The sequence below is a fragment of the Psittacula echo genome (genome assembly GCF_963264785.1).
Source record: "Psittacula echo genome assembly, chromosome: 2".
Taxonomy (NCBI): Eukaryota; Metazoa; Chordata; class Aves; order Psittaciformes; family Psittacidae; genus Psittacula; species Psittacula echo.
The window spans coordinates 157,318,314-157,340,418 of NC_137737.1; the positions used below are offsets into that span (position 1 = coordinate 157,318,314).

The window sequence follows — 22,105 nt, forward strand, 5'->3', positions numbered from 1 at the left end:
GGAATATCTCACATTATCTACAATGCAAAGTGTTTCTAATATTCAGAGCACTCCTATTAGTCTGGTTCTTTGCCAAGACCTGACAGCTTGGAGTTGCTGCATCTCTCTAGATGCAGGGGCTGTGATAAAGCTCAGGGGTGTTTCTTCCCCCTCCCAAGACTTTCAAGATTTCTTTTTTCACAGAAAAATAAAACTACAGCTAGCCTCCCTATCATTGAAACACAGAGGATATCTGTATCACAGAAACACAGAGATAATGAGTAAGTGCTGCATTGATACCCACAGCTGTTTCCTTGGGCCTCAGTTATCCCATCACACACACACAAAATGGTGTTAAATTTAAAGGTCATTTACTGTACAACTTTTTTTCCTTCATATTGAAATGTTTAACCCTCCTCCTGTATTTGTACACAGCATCCCTGAGAATGACAGAATGATCCAGGTCAGAAAGGACCTCAGGAGATCTCTAGTCAAACCTCCAGCACAAAGCAGGGTCAGCTCTCAGGTCAGACCAGTTCACTCATGGCTGTGCTCTCTACTGAAAGTCTGCTCCTCAAAATTCAGGGTCCTGAGTCTCCTTCTCACCTGGCTCATATTCCTCAAGATTGGGTGTTCACAGTATAGGTGTCCACAAATCAGGACCTCAGAGCTTCTGCCAGGGTTTATGGAAAACAAGGCAACCACTTCCATGCAGTCTTCAGCATGATTGCCAAACAAATCCCATTCACACTTCCTAATTCGGAAGAGGTGAGGGTAGAAGTTTGGAGATGATTTGAAAGGCATTCCAAATGTAAGGCTGAACACAGAAGGCTGTATCGTATCACCTAAGAGATAGGGATTTTGAGGGTGGCCTTGTTAAAGCCAGACCAGCTCAAGGTTTCTCATCTGACAGGGTAGGTTATATTTTATATGCAAGATCATATCAAAGAAATACATGACTTATAAAATTATTTTCTCCTCTGTCTAGCTAAACCATAAACACTGTCTTTGGAAGCTGAATTAAGATTTCTATGTCAAGGGAATCTTTAATTATTCAGCTATGGCCCTCAGGTCTGATAAAGCCTTACCCATGGTGAGGATATATCAAGATCAGGTTTTTCTGCATAGGGCTCTAAGCAGCCAAGTCTCACATCAGAGAGTTAACAAACAAACATTCCCTGTGTTTGTGAGCTTACAGAAAGAAAACACATCACAAAAGCTGGCAATTCTTCCTCAGCTGACAATTTTTCTTAGGAAAAACTGATTTAACTACAGGAATCTATTTGTAGCACTGAGGGATTCTTCTCTAGATGAATTATTTTGTCTCTTTCCAGTGCCCCTTACAGCAGGTTTCCTACTTCCAGAGTTCTTGAGATTTTATCAGATTCACATTAGTGCCTTTCATCTTGTAGCTCTGTTTTGATAAGAACTTCACGGTCTCCTTGCTTTGAGGGCTACATTAATTATGAACAACAACCATCCAGTATTTATCATTGCAGAGAGCAGAGAAATCAGAACCTAATTATAATACAGATTAATCAGCTACAGTGTGACCTGGATTTCTTAGTGCCCTCAGTTCATTTGCCATTTTCTTTTAATGTGGTCAAATATTAGGTCATTGTCATAGGTCAATGAATGGAAGATGTAGGACTGTCATATTGGAAGTAATGACCCTAAGACAATGGTCTTAGGGTCATTACTAAGAGAATGGTCTTAGGTGGTACAGGGTTAAAGTGGCTAACCAGTTAAAAATTATACCCCTACTGAATGATTCATCTATGTCTTTCTCTGGTTTAATTAGGTGGGGATATCAGTTACAAATAGGAATGTGACTTCCCACTCTATATTCAGCAATAGTAAAGCTTAGTTTTAATGTTCATAATTCAAAAAGAATCTTGGAAAAATGGAAAAGGTTGAGAAAAGATGCACACGAGTGATGAGGAAAAAAACTTGAAAAGGATGAGTTGTATAATCTCTTAAAAATAAATTGATACTCTTGAACTGTGCAAGGAGAAATCTTATTGTAGTAAAGAATCTGTTTAAGCAGCAGGCAAACTGGAATATGTTCCAGTGGCAAAAAGCTAAGCTAAACAGGGACACTAGCAACGAAGTGCCTAACTTTGAACAGGGACTCTTAGTAATCCCTATTGCAGCAGCTCATCATAAATTGAATATAGGAATCGCTCAGATTGTGTGGCCTGATTTAAAACCATCTTGATGGTTTTAACAATCCCTTCTGACCTTCAAGTTAACTGACATAAATCTTTACGATCTTCTTCTGGCACTTTGAAGAAGTGAACCCTGAACTTCCAGGTTTTCAAGAATTTCCTTCTTTTAGTGCTGTATAAACCGAGTTTCCCCTATTCTGCACGTGTGACTTCCCCTAACTTTGAGAACACCGGAGGCCAAATACTCTTGAGCTTTAATCTCACACAGATTGAGAGGGTGAAATCCCCACAAAGACCAGACCTCGTGTTTGTGACGTTCTCGGTGCTTTTTGGAGAAGTCTGCTCTGAACCCCGGACTTGTGACCACAAACCCATGAAAGCCCGAAGCCATTCACACTGGGATTTTTTGAGTTTAAAAGATACGAACACATTAAAAACTGTGATGTGATGAAACTATGACTCCTACCTTCAGTTTCAGAGAAACTGCTTGCTAGTTTCAGGCACTTTACGCACCAGTCCCCGAGGAAACATGTTTTCTCTCAGTGAAGATATACAATGAGCCAATATATACAAAGTGAGTCATTGTCTATTGAAATTAAACAGCTCAAAAACGAATCCGAGAGTCATGGATGTTGTTTCTCTGCTGTGCAGCTCCAGAGAACCCTCTGAAGGTGAGACACCACACAGCCTGCCATCAGCTCCGTGCTTCCAGTTCATCCACACTGTGACCCGTAATCTATATATAGTGGCAACTACACAACGCTGCTGAGCTACCTGCAACAAACATGAGGTAATGGCACCGCTTATCAAAGTGCCAGGCCATGACTTCATCCACCTCTCTGACATGCCACAGCCCTGAGGCACGTCAGGCCCTATGGAACAACAGTCCCAGTGGGAAACCAGGTGGCTGGGAGAAAAATGAATTCCCCTTTAGGTCAGGAAGCGTCTTCCGCCTTCCTCGGGGTCGTCTCCCGGTAGACAACGGGAAAAGAACGGGAACGAAAGGAACCATGAAGGATCAACGGGACCACGAGGAACGAGGGCACCATCAACGGCCGAGAGGGGATTACCTCAGCCCTCAGCTGAGCACACCCTCCGCCCCGCCCCCAGGCACTTGCTGCCTTCTGATTGGCCACAGTCCTCAGAGCGACGGGACACGCAGCCAATCAAAGCGTGAGGTACCGTGAGGGGCGGGACGAGCCGCTGTGCGGGCGGACGCCTGCCTCTGTGAGGGAGCTGGCGCGGGGCGGGGCCGGGCCGGGCCGAGCGGCCGCGGGGAAGGAGCAGCTGTGGCCGCCGCCGCTGCCACCCGGTGTCCGGCCCGCCCTGGCCCCGCTGTGCCATGGAGGACGTGCTGCCCTCGGGCCTGCTGGAGATCTGCCTGCTGGTCGGCGTGCCCAGGGAGCGGGTGCGGGCGCTCCTCCAGGTGAGAGGGGTGCGGTGCTGTGAGGGAGCGCGGGGCGGGCCGGTGCCGCGGCGGGGCTGTGGGGCGGCTTCAGTCAGGAGCCGGGTCTGCTCCTCCCTGTCCTCCCTGGCTAAAACAACCCAGTGGTAAGGCTAGTAAAACTACTGGGTTGTCTTGTTGGTGTTATCAGTGGCTAGAGATATAAAGAATACTTTAGAGAAAGATTGTTTTGACAAGCGATCACCAACAAAGTTTGGTAGTGGTATTAAGGAATTAAAGGTTTTTCAAAGGTCAGAGCTGAGTGAAGAATGCAGTGTAGCTTTATCTAAGCAGGAACAGCAAAATGCTGGAACAGTGCTGGATGATCTCCCATTTCCCGTCTTCCGTTGGAGATAAGAGCTGAAGATACGGGAATAAAGCCTGGAAACTTGTATCCTTAGGACAGTCCCGGTGAGCTTAGTGCTCTTGGCACAACATGAGCAATTCAGATATATTAACAGAAGTTAATGGGTTGGCTTCTGCTTTGCATATGTGGTTTGTAATTCGTTTATAGCCACTTAACGTGTGAGTTTACAAAGTCCTCTTCCTGATTCTGCTGTGTTAATGTGTGCCGAGGGTTTTATTAGAGACCCATGCGCAGCCCCGCTGCGGTGCCGGCACGCGCTGGAAAGCCAAGTTGGTCGCAGGGATCTCCGTTGCCTTGCTTGAACTTGGGTTTGATTGTGTGTTCTAATAGCATTAGATAAAGAAGTCTTTGTTGAACTTACTGCTGCTTACTCACTCAGGAGACGGCTTTTGCTGATGTCAGCTCCTCAGGTGGTATCAGCTAAGCCGAGGCTCGAATTCCAGGATCTCATTCATGTGTGTGTTCACGATGGGGAAATAAATGCCACAGATGTCACCACCAGGCTTTTGAAATCAGTGTTGTTTTGGCATCTCTGCGAGAAGTAAACCCAAAGGAGGGGGAATTTGTTTTTCAATCCAGTTTGAGCTCACTGCCTCAAATAACCTGTGGAACAACAAGTAAGGAATTTGCTACAAAAAGTAGAAGCCATTCCGATATTCTGATCCCACTACAGGTATGGGATTGTTTCTTTGCTCAAGGTATAAAATGGAGTGCCAGAAAGGAAAGCAGTCCCTATGCTTGTCAGTACTAAATGTAGTAACGTCCCTGCAAGCTGTTACACTATAGGGGTTTCAATCACTGTCTTAGAGTAAGTTATAGATTTACCCCACTTTCTTTTCCTTCTGCAGCACTGTCTACAGGAGGAAATGGTGGAATATGTCTTGTGTCTAATTTTAGTGAATGTAGAAAGAAGAGACATTATTGACAGAAAAAAAGAACATTTCAATGGACAGTAATGGACTTCTGATGATACTTACAGATGAAACAGCAGGGTAAAAATCTTGATAATGCTTCAGATCTTGGTCTTGAAAGTGTGTTTGTGCATTCTTAACTTTATTGCAGTACAGAGCAATAAAGTCAACGAAGTCAGAGGGAACATGATATTAACCCAGTCCCAAAGTAAGAAAAATCTTATATAACTGACCTGTTGTTGAAAGGAATTCCAGGAAAAAAGATATAATTTTGCACTGAAGTTCATGAAACCGAAGCTTCTGGGCTGTCATGCATCAGTTGTCCTTAGTGCCAGGATAGTTGTCACTCTAAGATTTCAATTTGAAGGAATCACAGGCCACTGTTTTCACGTAGAGATTGCTAGTGGTTTCAAACCTGCTCCAGAGTGAGCTCCTCTTCGTGGTGCCAGAGGTCATAGAATCTACTTGGCCAGTGGTAGGTGCATCTTGGAGCTGTCTGGCATTGGCTACTCTCCTGGGTTCAGCAGTAGCAGTCATTTTTCTCCTTCTTAGTAGCTGGTGCAGTGCTGTGTTTTTGACTCTCAGCCTGAGAACAGCGCTGATAACACCGATGTTTTTAGTTGCTGCTTAGTAATGTTTGGTCTGACCAAGGACTTTCTGAGTCTCAGGTCTGCCAGGGAAGAGGGGAAGCCAGGAGGAAGCAGAGACAGAACACCTGACCCAAATTAGCCAAAGAGGTATTCCATACCACAGCACATCATGCCCAGTATAGAAACTGGGGGCAGTTACCCAGAAGGGTTAGATCACTGCTCGGGTCGGGCTGAGTATCGGTCGGCGGGTGGCAAGCGGTTGTATTCTCTTCCCTTGTTATTTCCCTTATTGTTATTATTACTGGTGGTAGCAGCAGTGATTTGTGTTATACCTTAGTTACTGGACTGTTCTTATCTCAACCTGTGGGAGTTACATTCTTTCGATTCTCCTCCCCATCCCTCCAGGAGCCAGGGGGGAGAAAGGGGGGGAGTGAGCAAGCAACTATGTGGTTCTGAGTTACTGACTGGACTTAAACCGTGACAGTTCCAATGGACATGGGGAAAGCTTCTAGCAGCTTCTTACAGAAAATACCCTTGTAGCCTTCCCTGCTACCAAACCCCACACCTCATGTACCACCAAACCAATTTTTACCTTTTTCTCTAATACTCTCCTGGGTGTCAAGTTGTGTGAAAGAATTGAGGTGTGATCAAGTTGAGCATTAGTAACAGTGTGTGTGACTATGTAATAGCCTGCTTCAGCAGGGCCATTATTGTTGGAACTAGATGATCTTTAAGGTCCCTTCCAACCCAAACTATTCTATGACTCTAGCTTACAGGAGAAGGGAAGGGATTATTACTGTTATCCCTCAACACTCTTGAGGTTACATCTGGAATACTGTCCCTTGTTTGGGTACCTTCATACCAGAGAACTGCTGACAAACAGGAGCAAGACCAGGAGAAGCTAAGCTATATGAAGGCTTAGGTTCTGCAACTTGACTGAATGAGACCCAGAGCAACCTGATCTAACTTCAGTCATCATTGCTTTGTGCAAGGGATTGCACTAGAACCTCCAGAGATCCCTTCCAACATCATTTTTCTAAGGCTTCATCCTTTTCCCTCCCCAATTATTTCCTAAAGAAGCCAGTTCTTTCATGCCATTCAAAATGAAATTAACGTTTTCAGTGATGGGGAGAGGAGAATGAGATGAAGGAAACACTGAATAGCTGAGCTCACAGTCAGAGCTGTGGTTTCAACACACTACTTTTTCTTTGTGTCTAAAATAGTGTGGTCATTGTAAAAACCCTGTCTCTTATCAGTGTTCTGTACAGCATCGTTGTTACAGAAACATAACCAGTAAGTGGGGACAGAATAAAATTCCTGACTTCTGGAATCTTGCAGGGTTACAGGAAAGCAAAGGCATTAGCATTTCTAAGAAGCAATGTGTGATGCAAGGACATTTGATAATGAAAGGCAACAGAGGAGGAACATTTCAAAATGAAGAAGTAACAGTAGAAGCAGAGAATAGAAAATGGTCAAAGAATAGTAGAAACAAGTGAATATTGTTCTGTTGCTGCCTATTCACTACCCCTGAACTGAAAGAGTAAGAAAATATAACTTTGGCTGTAGACATTGATATGAGCTGACTTGAAAGCTGACGAGGGAGTCTCTGAGTCAGTGGTAGCACTGACAGTGCTGTTCTGGGAGGAAAAGAATTGGTGTTTAGTGCCTCTGTTGTAGTTTCAGACATCAAGGACATGTTGTTTCAGAAGCTGTTACCCTTTGAGGCTATTAAATTGCTGCTGTCATCCAGTATTTGGGGTCATAGAGGTGCCTTCAGTGGAACTAGGGGGGATTGCCCTGTCAAAGCAACTCTGTATGAAACCCTCCGCAGGGCCAAGCTGCCAAGTTAAGATCGCTGCTGTTTTGAGTAGGGCTCTGTTTTTCCTGCATGCCAGCTTCAAGGCTGAGTCTTAATTCTTCATTTCCTTCTGAAATGTGCAGCTGCATGTTATTATGAGAGTGATCAGGTTTGGATTTTGCTGTGTTTCCAGTTGCTTCACTGGAAATGGATATCAGCTGCCAGCTAAGGAAAATGGCACTGGAAGTTTTTAGCATGGCAGGATATGGCACTCAATACCCCAGTTTGTAACCTACTTTTTAAATTCATTGAATCTTCTTAAAGTCTTTTGAATCATGGAATGGTTTGGGTTGGAAAGGACCTTGAGTCGTCCAGTTGCAACCTCCCTGCTATGGGCAAGGATGCGTCACACTAGACCGTGTTGCCTAAGGTTCTGTCCAACGTGACCTTGAGCACTGCTAGGGATGGAGCATTCACCACTTGGCAGCCTGTTCCAGTGCCTCAGCACACTCACAGTGAAGAACTTCCTTATATCTAACCTGAACTTCCCCTGTTTCAGTTTGAACCCATCACCCCTTGTCCTGTCACTACAGTCCCTGATGAAGGGTCCCTCTCCAGCATCCTTGTAGGCCCCTTCAGACACTGGAAGCTGCTCTGAGGTCTCCACGTAGCTTCTCTTCCCCAGGCTGACCATTTCACTGTCATGAAGATAGATATTCCATCTCATCTGGTTGCTCAGCTGTGAAGAAAACTCCTCTACTAGGACAAATAAGCTGAGAATTTCTGTTCCAATACTGATGGTGCAACATTGGCCTCAGTGAAGAAACAGAGTTTTGTGTGTTGTAACTTTAAAAAGTAGCGAAATTATGAGCATTGGTTCTCAAGGAATATCTTAAATAAAAGCAGTACTGATGCATTATGCCTGAAGGTAAAAGCAGCATGTGTGCTTCATCTCTCTTTGAATCAGTTAGCAAGAAGTTAAAAATGAAACAGCTTTTCAGCCATAGTGAGACTCGCCTTTCCTGTTTCCAAATATCCGTTGACTAAACAAAGCTTTGAGTGCTGCTTTTTTGACCATGCAAGAAGAGTTAAAATTGCAGTGAAGTAATTGAAAACGCAGCTACTTCTGTGCACTGTGTGGTCAAGAATACAAAAAGTGCTCTCAAGTACAAGGAAATCTCTTCGGATCATTTCCTCCACTGGTGTTTCATAGCAATGCCTTGCTATGAAGGGGCTTTCAGTGCAGTAGTGCTTTACACAGCTGCCTACTGAAAAATGTGGTCAATTTTCTGCTCTTGGGCTGTCTTTTCTACTCAGTTGTCAGTGGATGGAGGAATTATAATGGCTTCACGTTGCACAGTGTTTTAGCATTGTTTATTGTAACAGTGGTTGTAATTTTTAATTGTACTCTCTGAATTGCCTTGTAAAGTTAAAACCTGGTTTGTGAAATCTGGGGTGGTGGGGGTTGATTCTTTTTCTTCCTGTAGGGATTATTCTAAGTTAAAAGCTTTTCCAGAAGTTGAACAAAGATTTATCTAGGGAGTGCAGCTTTTTTCCCCTTTGTTTTCATTTATTTGTTGCCTGGTTTCTCTTACTGCCAGTGTTGATTTTAAGTACAGCTTAAGTATATATCCTAAGACTTCAAAGGAGGAAATAATCACATTTGATATTTGTTAGTTTCCTTAATGCCAAAGGCATAATTCCCAATTTAAGAAGGACGTGGAGCTATTGGAGCAAGTCCAGAGGAGCTCACGAAGATGATCAGGGGCTGGAGCACCTCCCATATGAAGACAGCCTGAGAACATTGGGGCTGTTCAGCCTGGGGAAGAGAAGCTACGTGGAAACCTCAGATCAGCTTCCATCTGAAGGGGCCTACAAGGATGCTGGAGAGGGACTCTTCATCAGGGACTGTAGCGATAGGACAAGGGGTGATGGGTTCAGACTTAAACAGGTGAAGTTCAGGTTAGATCTAAGGAAGATGTTCTTTACTGTGAGGGTGCTGAGGTGCTGGCACAGGCTGCCTCCACACCTGGCAATGTTCAAGGTCAGGCTGGACTGAGCCTTGCGTGACATGGTTTAGCGTGAGGTGTCCGTGCCCATGGCAAGGTGTTGGAACTGAATGATCTTAAGGTCCTTTCCAACCCAAACCATTCTGTGATTCTGTAGCTAAAACAAGAAATTAGAAGGATAAAAATAATTATTTAGGAAGAAGAAGAAACATCTTAACCCACAGTTTTAGGGGTTGAGAGAAAACAGGGTAGAAGTAGCTTCAAAAAAGCCTATCAGGATGAGTGTCAACTTAGTGGTTATTTGTAATTCTTGTTTTGTTTTTTAATTTAATAGGGTACTCAGAGGAAACCCGAAAGTCTTCCTCCCCTTGACCCCGAAGTGCTTTCTGTATTTGTGCCTCCATTTATCAGCAGAGATGACACCCAGGTGATGAATGCTGGTAACAGCTTGAATAAAAGTAAACGCCGGTCTTTCCGAAAGAAGAAAGAAAGACCAAAGGTTGAAAATGTCAAAAGCCTCAATATGGAGCGGAAAGCACCTGACACTGAGGATATTACAGTTCCAAAGGACATTGATCTTCTTGGTTTGCCTCAGCTGTGCTTCCCAGGTAGGGCAGGGTTCATGCTTGACAAGAACTGGTTTAAGATGTAGTTGTTGCCTCATAGTACAGCCAATTTTATTGGTTTTAATGATCTCTCTTTGTATTTCACAGTAGAAAAACTGTGCCTGTGAGCAGGTCAGTGGTGAAAGCAGCTGTCAGCTGAATGGGGGGCCCCTTTACTCTGCCTATGCATGTGAAACAGAGCCATTAGCAATAGTAGCTGCAACACCTGCAAGAGAGGGAAGGTGAAAGTCACTTTGGCCCTTATTGGTAAATCTTGGTTTGAGTGAAGTGTGCACATGCACATGCTTTTAAAATCCATTTTTCCACCCAAAATGACTGAGTGCTCCTTCACTTTTCATTTGGTATTAAGAGATACCTGAAGTAGTGACTGTTTACTCCAGGTTTAATGCAGAAACTTTGTTACACGTCACTACTGCAGACCTTGTCAGTACCTTGAAAGAAAACTAAAATGAGCGCAACCCATCTGTTGTATTTTGCCACTTAAAATGCAGAATAATTATATCATTGTTTTGCTTCTTCAGTAATGTGCAGCTTACAGCCTTTGTAACAACCCTTAGATCAAATGGGAGTGTATGTGTGCATTTTAACCCCTTAAAATGAGACTTTTCTCTTGAAGTGCAAATGTGCTGTATTTGTCATGAATCGCTTTTCAAGCAGCTGAAGTTAAATATGTAGATAAAAAAAGTTTCTGCCTTATTGCAGGAGGACTTAATATAACTTCTGAATCAAAAGAGGACCACATTCATTTCCTGGTCTTCACAGATGTCTGTGGTAACAGAACATATGGTATTGTTGCACAGTACTACCAGCCTCTGCAAGTATGTTATTTCACTCATGCTTTTATTAAGACATATTAAAGATATAAAATAAAACAAACCCCTTTGAGAATGATGTCAGGTTTCATTTAGGAAATTAGGTAACAGAGATGGTTTTATGTTAGCAGGGACACAGAACAAGTCATACTTTATATTGCCATTGTGCAATTGGAAGAGCATTGCATTAGGAAAAACTATTATGGATTTCAATGTGGGGTTTTGAATATTTAGGAGCAGGACTTCTTTTTTGGGTGAAGATTGCACCCTGTGTTCTTTCTGAGTATCTTTTGTGCTGAAATTCCTTTGAATACATATGTCTGGCTTGTTCTGGCTGACATTCTTCTAAAGAGCTTAAGAGAGATGGACATCCAAATCCCCTTGAGATTTAGAGGAAATTGGGTATCGTATCTCTAGAATTCTCAAGAAAATATGAGCCATAAATTCATGCTCAGCATAACCACATTAATCTGTAGTTTCCTTGCAGGATGGCTGCATCTCCTCAAATGGACAGGCCCATCGGGAATCTGCACAGCCTGGGAAGATGCCTGTCTGTTTTGTACCATTTGCTGTTTGTGTTATATCCAGATATCCATATTTTAATGCCCTCAAGGATTGTCTCTCTTGGTAAGATTTGCTGCGCTGTGTGTTTCTCCTAGAAACAGGCTTTAATACATGAATTTGCATGATGTGGCAAGGATAGCTGCCTAATGCTAAAACAGGCCTTAGTTTTAACTTATGATAGTGGGAGATGTGTGGGAGAGGAAAAGAAGAAATGGAATGTGAATGTTGCCCAGACAGCAAGCACAAGGTCTAAATATCAAGGAAATTCAGTATGATGTCTTCATTTTCTTTGATGTTTTTTGGCAAGTCTAGAAAATACTGACTTTCAGGGAATAGATTTCTTGAAGATTTTTGGGTGTGTTTTTGGGAGAGAGTTAACTCTGAGCTTGTCATTCTGGGCAGCCTGTTCCAATGCCTGACAATCCTTTTGGGGAAGAAATTTTCCCTAATATCCAATCTAAACCTCCCCTGGTACAGCTTGAGGCTGTTTCCTCTTGTTCTATCACTTGTTCCTTGGGAGAAGAGACTGAACCCACCTCTCTACAACCTCCCGTCAGGCAGTTGTAGAGAGTGATAAGGTCCACCCGGAGCCTTTTCTTCTCCAGACTAAACACCCCAGGTCCCTCAGCTGTTCCCCATCACACTTGTGCTCCAGGCCCTTCTCTGGCCCCGCTCCAGCACCTCAATGTCTCTCTTGTAGTGAGGGGCCCAGAACTGAACACAGGATTTGAGGTGTGGCCCCGCCAATGTCCTGGCCCTGCTGGCCACACTATTGCTAATACAAGCCAGGATACTGTTGGCTTTCTTGGCTGCCTGGGCACAAGCTGCCTCTTGTTCAGCTGCTGTTGACTGACACCCCAAGGTTCTTTTACACTGAACAGCTTTCCAACCGCTCTTCCCCAAGTGTATCATTGTAAGGAGGATCTTCATATTCCATGCAATTTATTTTATAACTAATTCACATATTACTGGCATACAGTGCTTCCAAAACCTGGAACACTTTGAATGAAGTGTGTCTGCCTGTGTCCAAAATAAGCAGATGTGCATCTAAGCCGTTTTACCACACTGTGGCTGTTGGCTTTTTCTACATTATGTGAGAAGGTTCAGTTTTAAATTGAGAGGTTTTGGCATGTTGCACAGGTAGTTTTACCTCAATCTGTTGACATTACATGAAAAGTGAAATACTCCTGGCAGTAATCTCCTCCTGGATGAACTCCTGTCTTGAGTGGATGAATAGGCTCCACTCAAACAGCAAATCTTCCAACCTGTGCATTAGTCCTTTCAGCTGCCTTGAGAAAAGAAGGGAGTGTGCAAATAGCTCCCAGCACTGAGGCTCTACAAAGGACCTATTCGTAGATGTTTTTGCCTTCTGAAACATCTGTGTGTGGACAGTTAATAGAGCTAATGGAAGGTTCATAAACTCCTTAGCTCTCCACTTTAATGTTTCAGAGAAAACTTCATTCATTTCAGCAGACATTTGCTGTCAGCTGCTATTACCTTGCATTAATGGACACAGTGTTTGACTAGGGAGCTCTTATCATCCTTTCTGTACATCTGCTGCTTTTTCAGCACTGGGGTTAGCTTGTTCTTGTTATAACATTTACTCGATGTGTTAATTTGTGCTCTTTGTCTCAAAGAGGCAGAAAAAGCAGGTCTGCCTATGTTCTTAGGCCACACCTAAGGCATTACCAAGTATGACAGCATTTGTTGAAATTGATGGCTCGACTGTCTGGTTTTCATTGATAATGCTTAAATTCCCCTCCCTTTGCCTCCTTTGCACCCTGAATAAATGATGGGCTTTTAGGGGATATGTCCAACAGCCCGGGGCAATTCCCAGATGTGAGTTTAGGGAACTTTAAATGTCTCATTAACCCAAAGGAAAGCTCAGTAATATATGTCAGAATACTTCTATTATGGAATCTGAACACCATATGCAAGATATGTCCTGGATTCTAATAGATCTCTTGACCAATTCAGTTGCTTTCTAGGCCACTTTCTTCCTGAAGAGCAAGTGTTCTGCAGGAAACCAGTAAAACTGCAAACTGAAATAAAACCAGTGATATTTGTGATGCAGCAATATTCTATGCATGGAAATAAAAATCCAAACCCAAGCTGCTTCTGTCTCAGCAGCATCATTAAAATGAAATGGAGTTGCTGAAGTAGCTAATAAATTAGAAATGAATCAGGTGGAGTAATGACATTCATTGCTCCTAAGAATTCTTATTTTTAGCTGCAGGTTATCAGCAAAAAGGCTTTTTTCTGTTTGCATGTTGCTATTTATAAGTAATTTTCTATCATTTAATTTCAGCTTGCTCGTGCAGCTGCGGCCTCTCAAGGATTTAGATGTTGAGGAGCACATCAAAGAATTTGCAGCAAAGTTGTTCTTAATCCCCAGCCCACCACCAGGACCACTCCACTTGGTAACTACTGATGCTGAATTTCATGATTAGTTTAACATTATGTCTTACAAAGCTCTAAGATGTTTTCTATAAATTAATGGACATTCTTCACTCTCAGGTCAGAGATTGTACTTGCTGATATAAATCTGATGGCATTACCTGTGCTTAGAAAGGAAGTCTATGCATTATTAGTACATAAAATACCAGTATGACCACGGTGCAGGCTGGAGCACCTCTGCTCTGAAGACAGGCTGGGAGAGCTGGGTTTGTTCAGCCTGGAGAAGAGAAGGCTCCTGGGAGACCTTAAAGCAGATTCCAGGGCCTAAAGGGGCCCACAGGAAAGCTGAAGAGGGACTTTGGTCCATATATCAGTTGGTCATGCTGTTTAATTTTTAATACTCTTCTGGAAGGATTTGGCTCATGCCACTATTAACTGCCTGAGATGATGCCTGGGTAGGTCTGGGGACAGCATAATCCGGCATTTGGATCCTAGAGGAGCAGCCCACCTAATCTCTACAAGTGGTTGCAAGCTCCAGCCTGTAGCTAAACTATGAGAATGGAAGCTGCCTTTCACCTGAACACTGTGTCATTGCCATCTCAATGAATACACATGTATAAACCTCAGTAAATCATGTAACTGTCCCTCAACCAGGATGTGTTATTTCCCTACCTTGTGTCTGGTATTAAGATGACGTGTATACTCATGACTGTCATCCTGCCTGTGTAATGGTTGGACATGCAGCTGTGTGAGTGAGCAGTAGTGCAGTCTCTGTGTGAGAAAAGAGGCCACGGAAATCAGTTGCTGGAACAACATATACAGGTCTGGATTTGTCCTTTCCTTGTGTCTGAATGACTCTGGGAAAGCAGAACAGTGTGTGAGAGGATTAAATGTTCTGAATTGGCTGCTGCCTGATGAAGACCTTGCTGAGAGGAGAAGCTCCCATAAGCATTTGTATTCAGTGCAGAAGCTGAGATGTGTGAGCTGCATTTTCTTCTTATAACACTTCCCAAGTTGAGCTGGATGGTGGCTGAGTTAGTGATTTCAGAGCACTCTCTCCTTTGGCTAGTGAGATAGCTTGTAGGGAAGAGTGCTCCAGCCATGGACTTCTCCTTACCTGCTTTCCCTAACCGTGGGATGCAGGGTTAGAAGCAGAGGAAATAATAGCATAGCTGGAAAATTGTCTGAAAACCAGCTGCTAAGTGCTGAAATCACATGCAGGATGTGGCCCCCAGAGATTTGAGCTGGAGTATTTGGAACACTGAAAGAGTTCATTTGTTTTGGCTTGTTCTGTCTTCATCTTATCATCAATGCTCAGTTATTTTGTTCATATTCCTGAAATTTCCTGTCTGAATTTTATCAATACTTTGGATTTCCCAGTTGGATCTACAAATACAAATTCCATTCTTTTATTATGCTTATACCAAAGCAAGTTTCTGTTCAAAGAATGTGTGTATACATTTGTAAAGTTTTATTGTAAAGGAGAATGAAAGGAGACAAAGTCCATGTTAATCTTTCAAACTAGTTACTATGTCCTTTACTGTTTCCCTCTTTTCCTGTTTCAGTTTTCTGCAGTATGCAGATATGTGTCTTCTTGCTCTCAATTCATGTTAATATTTTGTAGTTGGAACTAAAATCCTGAATTAAATGTGTTGCGGAAAGGTTTTCATTCTGAAGTTAATGGAAAACATCTCTTATTGCAGGTATTTAATATGAAGCCACTTCAGATAATAATTCCTTCACGAGAGGATCCGGACAGTCCAATTATTGACTTGGATCTTCATCTTCCATTGCTGTGTTTCAGGCCAGAGCAGGTGCTGCAGGTAAGACTGATACTCTAAATGTGTTAGAGGTTGACAGCACTGGTAATTTGTGGTTTAGAAGAAATCAAGATGTTTAGTTACCCCCCAAAAGGATAAACCCAGGAACTCAGAACAGTGTTAGTTCTGCAGATTAGAGATATGTTACAATAAAATACACTTCTTCTTAAGATATTTTGCTATTAGAGCAGATAAGATTAAGGCATATTAGATTTCTTTCTCCTGTGGTTTAGCAATAGGTCCTAAATTTCTTAAGAAGACTGTTTTACAGTGTAGGTTTCCTGATGCAGTTCCCTGCTCAAAAGCCTCCTGTGAAGTGAAATGAGGTTGCTTAAAGTCATCAGTATTATTTGTGCCACTTCCTCTAAAAAGAGCAGGTTGGAAGCCTCTTTCTAGGGATGATTTTAAACCTCCTCAGGCCTGAGTGCAGGCAGTGCTACCTTATTTTCTTCGATTCTGCCCACATGCGCATGTTCTGAACAAAACCGTCTCAAATCCTAAACGGTTCTTTGCAACTGATGCATTTTGAACATGGAGTTTTATGTATTAGCAGCTCTATGAGATGTCCCATTCTTGCCATAATCTTTTTGGCTTGAATTCATCCCACCTAACTTGAGGCATCTTTGATGCTTAGATGCCATTGAGTCCCTTTCTCCCAGTGGAAACAGGTGGATGCCTCCAGATAGCTTCAGTGAAATTCCTCAGTGAAAGCCCTGGATTCCTTCAGATTCCTCAGTGAAAGCCCTGATTAGCAGTGCCCCTGTAAGGAATCTGATAGGCTACCATCTGGAATCAATGGTTAGCTATGTCTAAAACCTAGATGGTCTTTGTGTTCACCATCATAGAATCATAGAATGGTTTGGGTTAGAAAGGACCTTAAGATCATCCAGTTCCAACCCCCTGCCATGGGCAGGGACACCTCACACTAGACCATGTTGCCCAAGGCTCTGTCCAACCTGGCCTTGAACACTGGCCAGGGATGGAGCATTTACCTCTTCTTTGGGCAACCTGTGCCAGTGCCTCAGCACCCTCACAGTAAAGAACTTCTTCCTTATATCCAATGTGAATTTCCAGTATCTGAAGGGGGCCTACAAGGATGCTGGGGATGGACTCTTCATCAGGGACTGTAGTGATAGGACAAGGGGTAACGGGTTCAAACTTAAACAGGGGAAGTTTAGATTGGATCTAAGGAAGAAATTCTTTACTGAGAGGGTGGTGAGGCACTGGAATGGGTTGCCCAGGGAGGTTGTGAATGCTCCATCCTTGGCGGTGTTCAAGGCCAGGTTGGATGAGGCCTTGGGTGCCATGGTTTAGTGTGGGGTGTCCCTGCCCATGGCAGGGGGTTGGTGATCTTAAGGTCCTTTCCAACCCTAACTATTCTATGATTCTATATTTAACTTGAACTTCCCCTGTTTCAGTTTGAACCCATCACCCCTTGTCCCTCTCCAGCATCACTGTAGGCCCCCTTCAAAGAAAAGTTAGTTTATTTATTAGTTGGTACTTTTTTCAGCATTTTATGGTCTAACACAACAGGTCTCAGGAATTCCAGCTAAATCCTTGCTTCATTGACACTGGTAGCAAAACTGTTATTGATTTCCACTGTCACTTAAATTTTCTCTCTTTTTCTGGCCTCTTCTTAGTTTTGTAAGAATCCTTATGTGGATGTTACTTCAATTTATAAATATGTATATTATATATATGTATATAACTATTAGAAAAACCAGAACTCATAAGGCAAGCAGATAAACTATTTGTGCATTTCTAGATGCAGCTCTTTGTAAACATGTAGCATTTTGGTTTTCTTCCAGATTATGACTTGTATTTTGACTGAAGAGAGGATAGTTTTCTTCTCCTCTGACTGGGCTCTGCTGACACTTGTTGCTGAATGCTTCATGTTGTACCTTCACCCTCTTCAGTGGCAACACACTTTTGTGCCTCTTCTGTCTCGACAAATGCTGGATTTTGTCATGGCCCCAACATCTTTTCTTATGGGATGTCATATTGACCATTTTGAAGAAGTTAGCAAGGTATGTTTTAGACTATTACCGGAGTTGCTCCTCACTTGCAGTCCATTTGTCCCCTTCAGATGCATCTCAAAACTTGCTTTTGTTATTTAGATGTGTGAGAAGTGAAGAAGTTAAAAGTAATGGAACCACATTGATGCTTATTGGAAGAAGCTTATTGTTGTATCCCTTCACTTTCTTTTCTTTGCAGGATAACATGATTTTTGTGAGTTCAGGTTTCAATTGGGGAAAAAGTCTACTTACAAGTAGTTTATACAGTATAAATAGATTCATATAAAACCTGTGAGGTTCTTTTTGGCTCTGAATTGCGTGGGATGAATTAGGTGCCTTTTCCAGGCATCTGGTTTAAGAATTGAGCATACACTTGAAAATACTTTGATGCTGCTGCTGTTCCCCACAGTGGCATTAAATATGTAATAAAATAAGGTGAATATAAGGTAAATGTAATAAAGTATAGTTTTTCTGAGGGGTTTTTGGTCTTCCCTTATCAGAATCTTGCTTAAGCCTCTTTCAGTGGGTAACTTAAATCTTGGTTACCCCAAAAGACTTGAGAAAAACTCGGCTTCATAGTGGAGGGCTGATACGAATCTGCTTTTTTGAGAGAGTCCCATAGGGTGCCTGCGAGTGTTCCAAATTGAACACAGAAAAACTGCACATTTATAGTAGATGAATCCATCTGATTCTAAGCCAAAGGGAAACTGGTCCAAAATCAACAAAGAATGAAGTTAAAATGAAGCAGATAATTATTTATTTTAATTAGCAGTAAGATGTCACTGTAAGAAATGAATGTAAGAAATTAGAGAACACACTTTTCTTTGGTATTATTTGAAAGATTTTATGTTTGCTTATATCACAGCATCACAGAATGGTTTGAGTTAGAAGGGACCTTAAAGATCATCTAGTTCCAACCTTCCTGCATCTTCTTTAGTGATGTGGTTTAGTAGTGGCCTTGGCAGTCCTGAGTTAACAGTTGGACTTAATCTTAAAGGTGTTTTCCAAGCCAGCTGATTCAATGATTGTGTAATTCTTCAGGCTGAACAACCCCATATATAGCCTTTTGCAGACTGATCTTTCAGGTTATTAAAACTGCAGCCTGAGGGGTCAGTGTGAGCTTTACCTCTGTGTGACTTTATGTGGTTGAAACTAGTACATAAACCTTCCCTCTCCTTGTCATCCCATGGGGCATGTGCAGGAGTAAATGCTGAATGGAACAAGCTTTCCGGGAGCTTCTTTGTGTACGTGTATTTGGTCTTATACATATCCTCACAATGTAGAGCTTTTTAAGGATGGGCTTAGAGAGCCAGTATTAATTTAATACTACATGAAAAGCATGTTAGGTTCCTAAATGGTTATGTACTTAGATTAAAATCCATTAATTTAATGACATTTCTTTTCTTAAATGCAATTGTTATTTATCCATAGAATCTTCTGGCTGAGGGAAAATCCTTTTGTGATTTACCTCCTAGCTGAAATAATAAATTAATAATTAATAGAAGAGTACATAAAGGAGATCTAAGTGTTGTTAAAATATATTTACAGTCGTTCTATTTTCTTTTGTTGAAAGGAAATTGAAGATTTAGTTCTAATTAATATAGATAATGGAGATATTACACATTCCAAAATGGCTGAAGAGGAACCTGAAATTCCAGATGTGCCAGCACAAGCAGCAGAAACTTTCATAAAGAGGTGAAAAGATGTTGAAATTGTGTTTGTCTTAGTGTATCAATCATGCTTGAAACCCTAAGTGTTTCTTTTTTGTTGTTTATTAATATGTTATTTCAGACATACAGAACTCACTGTATTTGATAACAGCAAACTGAAAAATTCAGTTAGTATACAGGTAACTTTAAGCAGTCATAATCAGAACCTTATTATTTTGCAATACCTGGAATACTTGTTTGTTTTTTATTACTGTTACAGATTGTCTGAGTCATAGAATCAGTCAGATGCAGATAGACTGGAATCTCTCTATCCCCTGCCTATTGGAATCTCTCTATCCCCTGCCTGCTTTACCAAACAGACTTCAAAATTAGGAGCTTAATGCAAAAAATCCATATCTTTTCATAGAATCATAGAATGGTTTGGGTTGGAAAGGACCTGAAGATCATCCAGTTCCAAGCCCCTGCCATGGGCAGGGACACCTCACACTAAACCATGTCACCCAAGGCTCTGTCCAGCCTGGCCTTGAACACTGCCAGGGATGGAGCATTCCCCACTTCTTTGGGCAGCCTGTGCCAGTGCCTCAGCACCCTCACAGTAAAGAACTTCTTCCTTATATCTAACCTGCACTTCCCCTGTTTAAGTTTGAACCCATCACCCCATGTCCTGTCACTACAGTCCCTGATGAGGAATCCCTCTCCAGCATGCTTCAGACACTGGAGCTGCTCTGAGGTCTCCACGCAGCCTTCTGTTCTCCAGGCTGAACAGCCCCAACTTTCTCAGCCTGTCTTCATACGGAAGGTGCTCCAGCCCCTGATCATCCTCATGCTCTTCTCTGGGCTTGCTGCAAGAGCTCCATGTCCTTATGCCCTTATGTTGAGGAACTTTACTGTTCGCAAGGAGACTGAGTGCACTGTAATTTACATGTGCTTGTGGGATTTCCAGGAATCTTACTAGCTTGTCAACACTTGCAAATCAATCTGGCACTTTCTCTAGCGGCAGTATGTGTGTGGCCTAAATGACTGTTTTCCTTTAAAAGGTATGAAAAATGATGTTAGGATGTAACTTAATAGCTTTCTTCTCTGTGCAGAGTGGAGAGTCTCCAGCTGCATTATGATCTAGAGCTCTGCCACCTCCGAGCCAGCACAGATCTTGGTGAGCTCCAAATGCGTAGAAGGGCTTGGCAACAGAAACTCAACACAGAGGTTCAGCAAACAGCTTTACAATTAATTGTTAATATCTTCAGGTGAGTGGATGTAGTATTTTTAATTATAAAAGCATATGGTACTTAGAATCATAGAATGGTTTTGATTGGAAAGGTCCCTTTCCAGCATCTTTGTAGGCCTCCTTCAGATACTGGACGCTGCTACTCTTATTTTGTCTTACTTTAGAGATATTTCCTAAATCTCTTAAGTTTTGTGAAGGAATTTGAGAAGGAGGTCCTGTAGCCTGCTGGAATATCACTAATTCATTATTTGGGTACATATATATTGCTAGGACATCTTAGTTAAAGCTGCTCTGATTAAACTTGTATGTCTTTTATATGAAGTTTTCAGGAAAAGAATTGAAGACCTTGTATTTTGTAATTAGGAAAAGCTTAAGGCCCAGTAGGGATATCAGTTTGCAACTGGACATTATCTTGGTCACTGTTGTTAGATGAAGATGAATTCAAATCAGGACAGGGTGGAAGAGCTGAAAGCAGGATGAGAGGTTCAGAATCCCTGGGTGTGTTTTGGCTAACTGAACAAAGGATAAGATGTCTGGAGAGTGCCACCACATGAGAATGAGAGGAGCTGTTTCAGATCAAGAACAGTGTTGGCACAAGAAATGCTGTGTATTGGGTGTGGTTGGGACTGACTTTATAACAATGATGTAAAGTTGGTTTTGGTTTTTATTTTGCTCTAGAAAAAGGTCCAGTCATGCTAATTTTCCTTGTTCTTAATCTAATGTAATGTGTTGATCTCTCCAGTTGGTTTATCTTATCAGTCTGTTGTGATTCCTGCTATTATTTGGTTGTATTTGGAGAGAGAATGGAAATGTGTTCGGTGATCTGTACAAAACAAGTGCAGAAAATGAATGGATGGTTTGCAGATTCTTCTTTTTTTTACATAGATACTGACATAATCATGAAAATTAAACTGCCTACCGGGCACTTAAAGAATGTGATTATATGGATAGAGGTCTGCAAATAGCTGTGCAGATAACCATGCCTGGCTATTTCTTGCTGCCTCTTGCTGGAGATGGTGTTCTTTGGATCAGCTGCTAAAGATGCTGCGAGGGCTGGAGCAGCTCTGCTCTGGAGCCAGGCTGAGAGAGCTGGGATGGGTCAGCCTGGAGAAGAGAAGGCTCCTTAAGGGGAGACCTTAGAGCAGCTCCAGTGCCTAAAGGGGCTGCAGGAAACCTGGAGAGGGGCTTTGGACAAGGGCCTGCAGGGATAGGACAAGGGGAATGGCTTTAACCTGCCAGAGGGGAGATTAAGATGAGCTCTTAGGCGGAAGCTCTTCCCTGTGAGGGTGCTGAGGCGCTGACACAGGGTGTCCGGAGAAGCTGTGTCTGCCTCATCTCTAGCAGTGTTCAAGAGCAGTTTGACAGGGCTTGGAGCAAGCTGCTGTAGTGGAAGGTGTCCTTGCCCATGGCAGGGTTTGGAACTGGATGAGCTTTAAGGTCCCTTCTAACCCATTCTATGAATGCTCCCTAATGCTTGCTGTCAGTAGGTTCTGGGTTAATTCGTATAGTCTGAATCGCTGTTCACCTGCCTGGATTTGTTGGATCAGCTTAGGGAGTGTTCATACAAGTGGCTGGGTTCTCCAGTAGGACCATAGCTGCTGGGTGTGGAGGATAGAACAGACCTTACAGCTGGTACAGTATGGAAATGGAAATGCATTTATAACCTGATATGCTACCACTGTGGGTTTGGTGGATTTAAGTGTTTGGCAA

At 42.5% G+C, this 22,105-nt stretch overlaps 1 protein-coding gene across 1 annotated transcript in view; it reads left to right on the forward strand.

The window, feature by feature from the left end:
* Positions 1-3,489: 3,489 nt before the first annotated feature.
* The window catches only part of DENND3 (DENN domain containing 3), a gene marked incomplete at both ends in the record, with an annotated part of 37,479 nt that continues 18,863 nt past the window's right edge, over positions 3,490-22,105 (forward strand). Inside the window, 9 exons of the mRNA XM_080611514.1 lie at positions 3,490-3,573; positions 9,601-9,874; positions 10,595-10,710; positions 11,192-11,331; positions 13,577-13,688; positions 15,369-15,488; positions 17,294-17,512; positions 19,074-19,195; positions 20,259-20,414. Of these exons, the coding sequence (XP_080467640.1) occupies positions 3,490-3,573; positions 9,601-9,874; positions 10,595-10,710; positions 11,192-11,331; positions 13,577-13,688; positions 15,369-15,488; positions 17,294-17,512; positions 19,074-19,195; positions 20,259-20,414 (1,343 nt within the window). The remainder of the gene's footprint in view (positions 3,574-9,600; positions 9,875-10,594; positions 10,711-11,191; positions 11,332-13,576; positions 13,689-15,368; positions 15,489-17,293; positions 17,513-19,073; positions 19,196-20,258; positions 20,415-22,105) is intronic.